The 14,527-nt window shown below is 47.6% G+C and overlaps 1 protein-coding gene across 1 annotated transcript in view; it reads right to left on the bottom strand.

The window, feature by feature from the left end:
* LOC138743570 (cilium assembly protein DZIP1L-like) overlaps window positions 1-14,527 on the bottom strand; it is a 149,412-nt gene that overhangs the window by 95,973 nt on the left and 38,912 nt on the right. The window contains 3 exon segments of the mRNA XM_069899075.1: window positions 2,798-2,829; window positions 2,832-2,930; window positions 14,174-14,215. Of these exon segments, the coding sequence (XP_069755176.1) occupies window positions 2,798-2,829; window positions 2,832-2,930; window positions 14,174-14,215 (173 nt within the window).

A 14,527-nucleotide genomic window follows, 5' to 3' on the forward strand; every position in this document is an offset into this window, starting at 1 on the left:
AGCTAATAAATGGGATTAGTAAAGAGCGATACTTAATGGTCAGCTCCTCTCATACTGATCATGAATGACTCCGACTGTGTAATATCATCAAACCCCTTTTTTCCCCACTTGCTTTATGGTAACTGAATACTTATCATCTCTTTGTAAAAGTAAACTACAATAGTATACATTTAATTAAAATACTACTGTAGTTTATTTTTATGAAGTACCTATTCAGTTGCAGCAAGTAAGAATTTTGGTACACTTGTACAATGTATGTAACAATATTACCCATACTGTCACCCTACTATGCTTTAGCAGCTTTAAGTGTCTGTCTACATGCTTCTCAACTGTTGTGAGGGTCTCTGACTCTACCATCACTCCTCCAAAAACTGTGTTCACGATTGCACATCACCTTTGGGTGAAAATACTCTCCCTCAGGGCCCCTCTGAACCTCCTACCCCTTATCTTAAACCAATGTCCTCTAGCTTCAGATACTTTCAGCTTCACAACCTCACCTCAAGGATGCATGCTTAGCCCACTGCTCTACTCGCTCAATACCCATGACTGTGTGGCCAGGCACAATTTAAATGCCATCTACAAATTTGGCGATGACATCATGGTTGCTGACAGAATCACAGAGGGCAATGAGGAAGCGTACAGGAGTGAGATAGGTCAGCTATTTGAGTGGTGTAACGCCAACAACCTTGCACTCAACGTTAGCAAAACTAAGGAACTGATTGTGGACTTCAGGAGCAGGAAATCAGAAGAACACAAACCAATCCTCATCAATGGGTCAGCAGTGGAAAGGGTTAACAACTTCAAACTCCTGGGTGTCAACATCTCTGAAGATCGATCCTGGGGCCTCCATGTCGATCCAAACATGAAGAAGGCTTGCCAGCAGCTGTACTTTGTGAGGAGTTTTAGGAGATTTAGTAAGTCAGTCAGCCACATCATGGGCATCGTTCTTCACTCCATCGAGGATGTCTACAAGAGGCGGTGTCTCAAGAAAGCAGCCTCCATCATCAAGGACCCCTCAGCACCCAGGCCATGCCCTCTTCTTACTGCTACCATCAGGAAGGGGGTACAGGAGTCTGAAGACGAGCACCCAATGGTACAAAAATGGATCATGTACAACAGACACTATCACACTTTCTTTTCTTTTGCACTAATTTATTTAGTTTTTAAAAAAATGTAATTTATAGCAATTTTTGCCCCTGTAATGCTGCTACAAGACAACGAATTTCGTGACGTAAGTTTGGATTCTTCAGTGCCCCTATCTTCAACTCCGACTATGCCCCTCAATGTTGGATACCTCTATCAGGCCCTCCTTCCTGACCAAAACCAACTTATCCAGTCTCCCCCTATAAATTAAAACACACCATTCCCAAGCAATATCCTGATGAGTCTCCTCTGCACCCAGTAGAATTACATCCTTCCTTTAGTGCAGTGAACAGAATGTACAGCTGGAGAGACTCAGCAGGTCACACAGCATCCATAGGAAGTGAAGGGTATCCAGCATTTTGGGCCTGGGCCTTTCAACAGGCTTTAGAGAGCTATAACCCAACCAATGTTTTATTAAGTTGTACCACAGCCTGTTTGCTCCCATTTTCTTTGTCCTGGAGAGGCAAATGCCAGTTATGCCTTCTTACTGCCCTATTTACATGTGCTGCAATTAAAACTGGATTGTACACCAGGTACCTCTGCTCCTCAATACTCCCAAGAACTTTACCGTGTCCCAACCTTATTTTTCCTCCCAAAATGCAACACGTCACCTATCAGATTAATCAGATCACTTTGCCAAGGAACCAACATCATCTAATAGCCTATGACTATCAATGCCATCACCATTTTTTCTGCCATGTGCCAACTTAATGATCACTAATGTATGTAACAACAGTACGGCGCCCCTTTCTAATCCCTGGGCTACATTACACATCACAGGGTTCCAATCACAAAAGCAAACCCTCCACCATCATCTCTGCCTTCTATGAAAGGCTCAGGCCCGAAACGTTGGCTACCCTTTTGCTTTCCATGGCTGCTGGGTGACCTGCTGAGTTTCCCCAGCATCCACTCAGACTCCACAGCTGCAGACCTTCTTGTTTATCACTCAACCAATTTTAGATTCGATTTGCCAACTTGACCCAGATCCCATGGGTTCCAGACCTTTGACCAATCTCTCACGAGGGATCTTGTTAAAAGCCTAAAATCCTTGTAAACAACATTAATTGCACTACCTTTTGTTCCCTTTGAAAATTCATTCACATCGGGTCAGACAAGATCTCCTCCTAACAAAGCTAAATTATCCTTGATAAATGCCTGCACTTGAAATGGTAAATTCTCCCCACATTCCCACCAATTTTCCCCAAATTCACCATTCACCAACACACCAGGGCCAATTAACCTATTGATTTGCAAGTCTTAGCGATGTGGGAGGAAGCTGGAGCCCCCGGGAAATCCAAAGATTTCCCATAAGAATGTGCAAACTCCACGTAGATAGCACTGGATGCAGAATTGAAATGAGCACTCTGACACTGTGAAACAGTTCCATGACTGTGCCATACTAACGAAAAATAACAAAATATTGTTTTTGGAATAAATCAGAAAATACAAGGGAAAAGAAACAGCAGTTCAGCAGCATGTGTGACTTTCTGGCTGATTCCAATTCTCTTTTAATGTGTCAGATTTCCATCATCCGCAGTTTTTTTCTATTCTCCTTTAGCATTATTGGGAACCGGATTTTTACAATTTCAGCACGACTTGCCACACAGTTAGAAGAACAGCCCTCAGCATCAGTGCTGACCCAATCCACCTATACCTTTTTAAGGCCCATGGTCTCCAATTTCTCCTCAAGGATTCTTCCAGGATGGGGCGGAACTGCTTGATGAATTTTGGATTCTGCCTCAGGGTGGCAAGAAGCTGCTGTTTGCACTCCAATGTACTCTCCAGATCTGTAGAATAGTTATTGAAAGACAGTCAGAGTGGTGTAAGAGCTGGGAGATGGGAAACAACACAGGGAATTTGAAGGAGGTGGAAAGGAGGCAAGGGAGGGGGAGCGGGTGACGAGGGAGAGGGGGCGGGTGACGAGGGAGGAGGGGCGGGTGACGAGGGAGAGGGGGCGGGTGACGAGGGAGAGGGGGCGGGGTGACGAGGGAGAGGGGGCGGGTGACGAGGGACAGGGGCGGGTGACGAGGGAGAGGGGGGCGGGTGACGAGGGAGAGGGGGCGGGTGACGAGGGAGAGGGGGCGGGTGACGAGGGAGAGGGGGCGGGTGACGAGGGAGAGGGGGCGGGTGACGAGGGAGAGGGGGCGGGTGACGAGGGAGAGGGGGCGGGTGACGAGGGAGAGGGGGGCGGGTGACGAGGGAGAGGGGGCGGGTGACGAGGGAGAGGGGGGCGAGGGAGTGAGGGTGGGGGGGCGAGGGGTGGGGGTGAGGAGTGAGGGTGGGGGGTGAGGAGGGGGGTGAGGGAGTGAGGGTGGGGGCAAGGGAGTGAGGGTGGGGGGCAAGGGAGAGGGGGCGAGGGAGTGAGGGTGGGGGGCGAGGGAGTGAGGGTGGGGGCGAGGGAGTGAGGGTGGGGGGCGAGGGAGTGAGGGGTGGGGGAGAGGGAGTGAGGGTGGGGGTGAGGGAGTGAGGGTGGGGGGTGAGGGTGGGGGGTGAGGGAGTGAGGGTGGGGGGGTGAGGGAGTGAGGGTGGGGGCAAGGGAGTGAGGGTGGGGGGCGAGGGAGTGAGGGGTGGGGGGGTGAGGGTGTGAGGGTAGGGGGGGGTGAGGGAGTGAGGGTGGGGGTGAGGGAGTGAGGGTGGGGGGCGAGGGAGTGAGGGTGGGGAGCAAGGGGAGTGAGGGTGGGTGGGGGTGAGGGAGTGAGGGTAGGGGGGGTGAGGGAGTGAGGGTGGGGGTGAGGGGAGTGAGGGTGGGGGGCGAGGGGAGTGAGGTGAAGGTTAAGGGAGTGAGGGTTGGGTGAGAGTGGGCGAGGGTGGGATTGAGGGAGTGTGGGTGAGGAGGGGTGAGGGTGGGTAGAGGGGTGGGAGTTAGTGAAGGGTGAAAGTTTGGTGAGGGTGGGGAGGTGACAGTGGAAGAGGGGTGAGGTATGTTGAGGATGGGGAAGGGATGAAAGTGGGGTGGGAGAAGGGGTGTGATAAATTATATCATGGTTTATATTATATATAGATATGTTTTTGAATGAGATAGATTGTGGGGTTCAGTGTAGGTCACAAACAAACACTAACACCTTCACAAAACAGATCTCCTTTAAATGCAAGAGCTCTGCTCAAACCTGACAACGATGGGCCCAGGGCCTTTGTAGGGACAATGAAAACTGCTTTGCTAGAAACTTCATGAGTAGGTGTTAATTGGACCTGCTGAGAAAGCAACAGATGAATGGACTCAGAAGTTTGGGTCCAATGCCGTAATCTGTCTGGCTGCAGTTTCCTGTTCTAAGAAGGTTATGTGGTTTTGCAAGAAGAGAGAAGAGACCAAACAGGCTTTCTCTAAGAGGGAGAGAGAGAGAGAGAGAGAGAGAGAGAGAGAGGAGAGAGAGAGAGAGAGAGAGAGAGAGAGAGAGAAAGAGAGAGAGAGAGGAGAGAGAGAGAACTGGTTTCTGCAATCATGGCAAGCTGGCAGCTTGTTGAAACCCCCATTTTGAAGACAGATTGTGAGTTCCAAGTTCAGCTTGTTGAAAATGGCTGGCTAGAGTGTCTCACCTGAAATAAGGGAAACAAAAGGAACTCTGTGGTGACTTGCACAAGGTTATCATTTAGAAAGCCCTGATGGAGCAAGTTTCTTCGGTAAGATACTGAAGTGGCTGATTGGAGGGAATCTGTTGTCTGTGTCCAACAAACAATAGATCTCTCTCTGAAACGAACAAGAACCTTCTAAGCAGTAACCTTTAAGCACCAGAGCTTGGTGAACTTTATAAATGTTAAATTCTATGCACAGGGAGGAGTCAGCGTGATGGAGTAGTGGCTGGTCGGGTGGAAACAGCCTCTCCCAAAGAAAAAAAATGTGAAAAGCAGAGCTCAACAAACATAAAATACAAGAAGAGAAAGAGAAAGTTACCGAGAAGAGACAGAAGATGGCACCCAAAAGAGAAAAAGAATAACAGAGAAAAGGGAAGAAGGAAAATCACTGGAGAAGAAAGAAGGCCTTACTTGCTCGTCGGAGCAAAGAGCCACCGTGGAGAGGAGCAGCCGATCTCCGATGTTGGTGAGTCCCCAGAGGAGCGGTGTCCTCCTGACCAGTGGACTCCAAAAATGGCTCTCAGAGCCAAGAAGAGGTGCGCAAAAAGGTTAACAGCCGACGGGAGGGGGACTCAGCTGAGGAGTGGCCAGCTGTGGAGCGGCCAGCTGAGAGATGCCCAGTATCGGGCGTTCAGTTGGGGGAAGCAAACAAGAAAGAAGAAAAAGAGTGGTGAGAAAGAATGAAGGGCTGGAAGAGGGTGAGTGGCAATGGGGTGACCAACAGGGGACGACCTGCGGCAGGAGGCCCAGCAGTGGGTCGACCTGCAGCAGGAGGCCCAACAACAGAAGACACACCAGCTGGAGGCACAGCAAGGGTACAGAAGCAGCCTCACCAGAAAAGGATGGAGATACAAAGATACAGAGAAAAGAAGAAGATGGACACAGACATAGATACAGACACAGAAGAAGAGGAGGAAGAAGACCAAGAATTTCAAAAGGAAAGAAGGTAAAATAGAAGGACAAAATTTAAATAAAGCCTTTTTTGAAGAACAAATGAGCTCATTAAAAGAATGGCTATCATTAGAATTTAGTTCAATCAAAAGAAAAATGAAAAGAGCTGAAGGACAATGCAAAGCTTAGAGTTGGTCATGACTGAAATAGGGAAAAGAGTAGAAAATGTGGAGGAATGAGAAACTGCGGTAGAAATGGAGATAAATTATTTAAGAGGGAAAAAAAATTAAAGGGACACAAGATTTATTGTCACAAAAAATTGACGTATTGGAAAACTACAGTAGGCGAAACAACATAAAAATAGTTGGCCTGAAGAAGGCAAAGAAGGGTCAGATATGAAGGAATTTATAAAAGGATGGATCTCGAAGGTGCTGGGAATGACAGATTCACATGAAGAAAATAGAAATCGAAAGGGCGGATAGAGCGCTAGTACCAAAACCGCCACCACATCAAAAACCGAGATCCATATTGATAAAATTTCTAAGATATAAGACAAGAGGAAAACATACTGGAGCAGGCAAGAAGAAGGTTAGAGAAGACAATAAGCCATTGGAATATAAGGGACAAAAAATATTTTTTTACCCAGACATAAGCTTTGAACTTTTAAAGAATAGGAAGGAATTCAACACGGAGAAAACAATCTTATGGAAGGGTAAAACTTTATATTAAGATATCCAGCAGTACTCAAAGTATTCATTCCTGGGGAATGGGAATAGACTGTTCTTGGACCCAAAGAAAGCCCAAGAATTTACTGAACATTTGCAGGACAGGAGAGAGGAGGAGGAGTGACAAGAAGGAAGGACCGGCAAGAAAATATACAAAAATATGTAAAAATATAAAGTAAAGATAATGTATATATAAAGATTTAAAGATGGATAAGGCGGAGAAGGAAAAAAGGGAGCTTTGTTATAAGTAGAGGAAAATAGTGTTCTCTGGGGGGGGATTGGGGGGGGAGAATATTGGTCACTGCAAAATCGGTTGAACGCTTGCGACTTAAGTTCGCAAACCGAATGGAAAGGGGAGTTGTGGTTGCCGTCATGGGACAGGAGGCAATCCAATGAGGGGAGGTTAATTTGGGGTTAAAGGGTTATTGCTTGTGGGGGATTGTTGGGGTATTTCATGTCTTAAATGCGTTGTCATATGTGGTGAATGTCTGCCAAGCTGCCTGTTCCTCCCCCCTCTGGCGAGCCTTGCTGTACTAACATTGGCTGTGCATTATCTCTACTGTTAAGGACCCTCCCCTTGGATATAACTGTATATGCATCTATTGTCTTTCATTATTGTACCATGAGTTTCTGCTAATAAAAAACCATGATTATTGTTTGAACCACATCGACTTTATCTATTTCATCAACTGGCCACTATTCAATTTTATTAGCAGAGTTCAGGTGGCCCCACTGTCTTTGGCTTGGCTTCGCGGACGAAGATTTATGGAGGGGGTAAAAAGTCCACGTCAGCTGCAGGCTCGTTTGTGGCTGACCAGTCCGATGCGGGACAGGCAGACACGATTGCAGCGGTTTGCAAGAGGAAAATTGGTTGGTTTGGGGTTGGGTGTTGGGTTTTTCCTCCTTTGCCTTTTGTCAGTGAGGTGGGCTCTGCGGTCTTCTTCAAAGGAGGCTGCTGCCCGCCAAACTGTGAGGCGCCAAGATGCACGGTTTGAGGCGTTATCAGCCCACTGGCGGTGGTCAATGTGGCAGGCACCAAGAGATTTCTTTAGGCAGTCCTTGTACCTTTTCTTTGGTGCACCTCTGTCACGGTGGCCAGTGGAGAGCTCGCCATATAATACGATCTTGGGAAGGCGATGGTCCTCCATTCTGGAGACGTGACCCATCCAGCGCAGCTGGATCTTCAGCAGCGTGGACTCGATGCTGTCGACCTCTGCCATCTCGAGTACCTCGACGTTAGGGGTGTGAGCGCTCCAATGGATGTTGAGGATGAGCGGTGGTCAATGTGGCAGGCACCAAGAGATTTCTTTAGGCAGTCCTTGTACCTTTTCTTTGGTGCACCTCTGTCACGGTGGCCAGTGGAGAGCTCGCCATATATTACGATCTTGGGAAGGCGATGGTCCTCCATTCTGGAGACGTGACCCATCCAGCGCAGCTGGATCTTCAGCAGCGTGGACTCGATGCTGTCGACCTCTGCCATCTCGAGTACCTCGACGTTAGGGGTGTGAGCGCTCCAATGGATGTTGAGGATGGAGCGGAGACAACGCTGGTGGAAGCGTTCTAGGAGCCGTAGGTGGTGCCGGTAGAGGACCCATGATTCGGAGCCGAACAGGAGTGTGGGTATGACAACGGCTCTGTATACGCTTATCTTTGTGATCGCCTCATCAACCACGGTTGTTTCGAGCCATGTAGTAATCGAAACAAGCAATCCAGTGGTTGAAAGCTTCTCTAGCCCTCGGGGCAGACTGGTCGATTATCAGCCACTCTGGCTTGAGGGCTGCATCCATTTCTGCTAATTTGCAGGGACATTGGCTGGCTGATGTGTGGCTCTTTATTATGGCGGAGCTCTGTGCTCCTGTGGTACTGGGGTTAGATATTCAATCGCAGATGAACAGTGTAGCATTAAATTTTGGTGGGCCACTACCTACACTTACCATCCCTGTGCTTGTTACTGTGTTCTGTCCACATTAAAGATCAAAGCTCCCTTTTCAGTGATTTATCCCTGAGTGTCGGCTGATTGCCACTAAGAGCCGTTCTTACAGCAAAGAGGATTGTGAGTTTATCAAAGCTGAGACCCAGAGATTGCTTAAAGAGGGAGTAATTGAACCCAGTAAGAGTCCGTGGCGAGCCCAGGTGGTAGTTGTGAAAAATCACAGTAAGAAACGACTGGCTATTGACTACAGCCAATCAACTGTTACACTAACCTGAATGCGTACCCCCTGCCACGCATCATCAAATGGTTAATCAGATAGCGCAATTCAAAGTGTACTCCACTATCGACCCTCAAACCAACTTACCAACAAATCCCCCTTAAAAAAAGGAACAACCCTATACAGCCTTTGAGGCTTTTACTAAAGAACTCAACCCTACATTTAATGAGGGCAAATGTGTGTTCAGTGTAACAGAGCTACCCATTCTGGGCTACATTGTCCGCAAGGGCGAAATCCGCCCTGACCCGGAAAGAATAGCCCCCCCTTAAGAAGTTACCACCCCCAAACTCAGCAAAAGCCCTTAAAAAGGTGTATGGGATTATTTTCCTACTACTGCAAATGGGTTCGGGACTACGCCCTCTGTTTGACACTAAATCTTTTCCTCCTTCTCCAATGGCCTTGAAGGCTTTCGAGAGAATTAAAGCTGATATTGCCAAAGCTGCACTCTCGTCCATTGATGAGGATGTCCCATTCCAAGTGGAAACTGATGCCTCAGATTATGCCTTGGCAGGAACCTTTAATCAAAAGGGCAAACCTATGGCATTCTTCTCCCGCACGTTACGCAGACCTGAACTTAAACATCCTACCATTGATAAAGAAGCCCAGGCTATTATTGAAGCTGTTTGCTACTGGAGACACTTTCTAGCCGGCAGAAAATTTACTCTTGTCACTGATCAGAAATCTGTAGCCTACATGTTCAGTACTAAACACAAAAGTAAAATCAAGAACGATAAGATGGCACACTGGCGAATAGAACTCTCAACTTATAATTATGAGATCCAGTATAGACCGGGCAGGTTAAATGATCCCTCTGACGCATTGTCACAATCTGCTCCTGGTGCTCAGCTGGAGGGGCTAAAAGAGATCCATAGCAGACTGTGCCACCCAGGAGGCACGAGATTCTTCCACTACACAAGGGCTAACAACCTTCCTTATTCTCTGGAAGTCAGGAAACTGACTAAAAGCTGTCCTGTTTGCGCAGAATGCAAACCGCAATACTTCAAAGCTCCAGAGCCCACTCTCATCAAGGCCACCCAACCTTTTGAGAGGATTAGCTTAGATTTTAAAGGGCTGTTACCTTTCAACAACAAAAATGTATATTTCCTTACTGTAATTGACGAATATTCCAGGTTTCTCTTTGCGATACCCTGCCCTGACGTCTCATCAGCGCCTGTCATTAAATCACTTGACAGAATTTTCAGCATTTTTGGTTTCCCAATTACATTCATACCGATAGAGGCTCAGCATTCATGAGTGCTGAACTGCGGTGAGCCCTGCTATGAAAAGGAATTGTCACCAGCCGTACCACGAGCTTTAACCCGCAGGGCAATGGACAGGTTGAAAGGGCTAATGCTACAGTCTGGAAGACTGTTAATCTTGCTTTAAAAACACATGATTACCCTGTAACCAGGTGGCAAGAAGTGCTGCCTGAGGCACTACATTCTATTCGGTCTTTATTGTGTACTGCAACAAATCAAACACCTCATGAACGCATGTTTGCCTTTCCTAGGAAATCAGGAACTGTGATGGACTGGCCAGTCTGTTTATCTGAGCCTGGAACCGTGCTGCTGAAGAGCCACGCTCGGGCGCGTAAAACAGACCCCCTAGTCCAACCAGTTCAGCTACTGCATACTAACCCCAACTATGCTCATGTTAGATTCCCAGACATGAATACTGACACTGTACCCCTAAGAGATCTGGCCTTGCCTGGTTCGCCCCTTCCTCACACCCCTACTCAGAGTGACCCTGAGAGGTTGGACTCATACCCCCCTGCCCTCCCCCAGCCTGTGACCCCTAGTCAGTTTTCAGATGGCCATGCTGAGGCTCCACTGCCTCACGCTGGCGATTCTGGAGTGGGTCCAGAAGTCAGTCCTTCCCACACTACTGATCCAGAACCTGTACCAGTTCCCAAGGTTGGAAAGGAGCCACCTGTTTTGAGACGAAGCACCAGAATTTGTAAACAACCTGAAAGGCTGACATATTCATAAAACATCTCATTATATTTCAATTGCTTGCTAGATACTGGCGTATTTTGGCTGTTGAGTAGCTCAAGGCCAAACATGGTATCCATGTATTGCTTGCTTCAGTCATTCCTAGCAGCTGTCCTTTTGATTTTAACCCTTCTTCTGCCAGGAGGAGACTGTGGTGAATGTCTGCCAAGCTGCTTGTCTCCCCCCTCTGGCGAGCCTTACTAACATTGGCTGGGCATTATCTCTACTGTTAAGGACACTCCCCTTGGGTATAACTGTATATGCACCTATTGTCTTTCCACCATGACTACCAGCTCCCCCACATCTCCATCAGGCACACAAAACTCAAAATGGTCAACCAGTTTACCTATCTCGGCTGCACCATTTCATCGGACGCAAGGATCGACATCGAGATAGACAACAGACTCGCCAAGGCAAAGAGTGCCTTTGGAAGACTACACAAAAAAGTCTGGAAAAACAACCAACTGAAAAACCTCACAAAGATTAGCGTATACAGAGCCGTTGTCATACCCACACTCCTGTTCGGCTCTGAATCATGGGTCCTTTACCGGCATCACCTACGGCTCCTAGAACGCTTCCACCAGCGTTGTCTCTGCTCCATCCTCAACATTCATTGGAGCGACTTCATCTCCAACATCAAAGTACTCGAGATAGCAGAGGCCGACAGCATCAAATCCACGCTGCTGAAGATCAAACTGCGCTGGGTAGATCACGTCTCCAGAATGGAGGACTATCGCCTTCCCAAGATCGTGTTATATGGCGAGCTCTCCACTGGCCACCGAGACAGAGGTGCACCAAAAAAGAGGTACAAGGACTGCCTAAAGAAATCTCTTGGTGCCTGCCACATTGACCACCGCCAGTGGGCTGATATCACATCAAACCGTGCATCTTGGCGCCTCACAGTTCAGCGGGCAGCAACCTCCTTTGAAGAAGACCGCAGAGCCCACCTCACTATCAAAAGACAAAGGAGGAAAAACCCAACACCCAACCCCAACCAACCAATTTTCCCTTGCAACCGCTGCAACCGTGTCTGCCTGTGTCCCGCATCGGACTTGTCAGCCACAAACAAGCCTGCAGCTGACGTGGACTTTACCCCTCCATAAATCTTCATCCGCGAAGCCAAGCCAAAGAAAGAAAAGAAAATTGTACCATGAGTTTCTGCTAATAAAAGCCATGATTATTGTTTTACCTCATTGTCTTTGTCTACTTCATCAACTGGCACGTCATCATATATTGAGATTAAAAAGGAAAACTTAATAAAACAGTAATGGAAAAAAGGGATGGAGCTGGTGGGGAAGAGGCGGAAAAGAAATGAAAATAAAGATATAAGATGGCTACGTTGGACCATATGAGTATAAACATTAATAGAATATATAACCAAGTTTAAGTGTATCCCATTGGGAAAAAAAAAATCACACATAATTTAATGGACAAAGTTACAATGATTGAAAAAACCTGGGAACCATAAATGGAACAGAACAGAAAGAGCAGGTCTAGGACCACCACCACCTAAAATGATAAGAAGATAAACACGATCAGATTTAATGTGAATAGGTAGATGATGCATCTTTTTTGTTTGAATTCCTTTTGTATAAAGATATTGTTTTATTGTATTTTATATGTCCAATATTTACTGTTTTTGGAGGGGGTGGGAAGGGGGAAGGGAGGGATGGGGGGAAAAAAAGAAAATGTCACTGTGAATATTTAAAGAGATGCATCTGTAAATATATTGGTTGATATGGTTCATAGTGCGATAAATAAAGAATGACAAAAATAAAATCTATGTACAGTATAAGAATTGCCTGATACCGGTGAACCTGGAGGAGTGAAAAGTGAGATTGGACTGTGAATCAAAGAACTTTTCTGAACTTACACACACATTACATACACGTGCACTTAGAATCAGAAGAGGGTTGTTAGGCTAAGTTCAGTTAATGGTAATAAGTTAAAGTTTGATCGTGTTTTTATGTTTAAAGAAAATTAAAAGTAACTTTTGTTTAAGTAACCATTTGTCTTGGTGAATTTCTATTGCTGCAGGGTTTTGGGGTCCTCTGGGCCCGTAACATTTGGGGCTCGTCTTTTCTGATTGAAATATTTGGAGTTTTGGGATCTTACTTTTTGAGATTTTGTGATTAGTTTTATTAGATTTATTAGTTTTTCCAAGCTAATTTAAAGGTTGCGTGTGTGGGAAAACAGAAGCAATGAAGGTTGATACATTTTTGTCACAACCATCACCTGCAGAGCTGCAGCGCAAGAGAAAAGCGGAACTGATGGTCATTGGTAAGGAATTAAAGCTGACTGAAGTCAAGCATTGGATGAGGAAAACACAAACACAGAGGATTATAGTGAAATATTATATAGGTGGGGGGAAATTTGTTGAGAAAGACAGATAATTTTCTGGACGATAGATCTTTTGAATTGCAGTTGGAATTGGAGAAATTTAGGGAGGGAGAAGGGGAGCAGGTGGGGAGCGGGTGGGGTGAGGGTGGGATGAGGGTGGGATGAGGGTGGGGAGCGGGAGAGGGTGGGGAGCGGGAGAGGGTGGGGAGCGGGTGAGGGTGGGGAGGGGGTGAGGGAGGGGAGAGGGTGAGGTGGGGAGGGGGTGAGGGTGGGGAGGGGGTGAGGGTGAGGAGGGGGTGAGGGTGGGAGAGGGCCTGAAGGTGGGAGCCGAGGTGAGAGTGGGGAATGGGATTGTGAGGGAGAGGATGGATGAGAGTGACAGAGGGAAACGAGTCAGTGAGGAAGCAACTAAGAACGATCCATCACTGACAGAGTGAGGATGGTGCAGAGAGAGACCGACTTTACCTGAACTGTGTCCCCACATGGTGACATCACCTCTCATTTACAGCCCTCCCTCCTGAAGGGACCGACTCCTGGAGAGCAAGAGGAGTGGAATGGGAAGAGATGTGTTGGTGAGGAGGGGTGCAGTTTGTGGGGAGGGGTGCTGTCAGTGGGGGAGGGATGCTGTCAGTGGAGAGGTGTGCCATCGGTGGGGTGGGGCATTGTCGGTGGGGCAAGGAATGTTGTCAGTGGGAGAGAAGTGTTGTGGATGGGGCAAGGGGAGTAGGTGGGTGAAAGGTGTTGTCGTTGGAGAGGTGTTATGGGGGAGGGGGTGCTGTAGGTGGGGGAAGGGTGTTGCAAGTGGGGTGCACTGTAGCAGCAATAAGGTGGAGTGGACCTGGGGATTTGGGAGTGAGGTGCAGTCCTGATGAGATAGGAGTGATGGTGGGAGATGGAGGTTGGTTCCGGTGAGCGGGGTGTTGTCCAGACGTAGGGAGTGCTGTTGGGCTGGGGGGGGGAACTGCTGCATAAAATGGTGGGCAGTGGGGTGTTGAGGAATTGAGGTGGAAGTTCACCAGCCACTCTGCAGAGCAAGGGTCAGCAGAACATAAACCTAAGTTGGACATCTGAAGTGAATCAGCACCAGTCCAGTAGACCACTCTTTCCCAGTGATGAACAAGAGGTGGGGTAGGGTGTTCCTGTGGTCAGCAAGGTTTAACGGGGCAGAAGATTGCTCCAACCCCATGCTCTCTGCCAAGTGAGGCATTGTCAGCAATGGGATATCCCTCAGCGTTTCCCCTGTCGAGCCCTACTTTATTGCCTCAGGTTGCCCAGATAGTAGAGAAATCTCACTGGAACCTACCGTCATCTTTCTCAGATTCTGAATCTTGGTTCACGGCCGCAGCTGGTAAATAAACCACATGTTAGAGAGCTCATGCAGTCCAAGATATTCACCTCTTCTCATTCACAAGTGTGCCACCACAAGATGCAGGAGCCCTCCCCTCAGAGCTCAACACTCCTTGTCAGAGTTCCAACCCATCCGAAGATCCAAGGTGAACCATAATAACAAAACACACCTGCCCATTAAGAGCTTCAGGTTCCTGTGGCTGAGAAGAAACCTTTTCAGAACACCCTGCCTGGGAAGGTGATGGGGCAAAGATTCATTTAGAATTTGGACAGGTACTTGAATTGCTGAGGCGGATGAGAAGGATGCAGG

The sequence above is a fragment of the Narcine bancroftii genome, chromosome 9 (genome assembly GCF_036971445.1).
Source record: "Narcine bancroftii isolate sNarBan1 chromosome 9, sNarBan1.hap1, whole genome shotgun sequence".
In the NCBI taxonomy this organism is placed as follows: Eukaryota; Metazoa; Chordata; class Chondrichthyes; order Torpediniformes; family Narcinidae; genus Narcine; species Narcine bancroftii.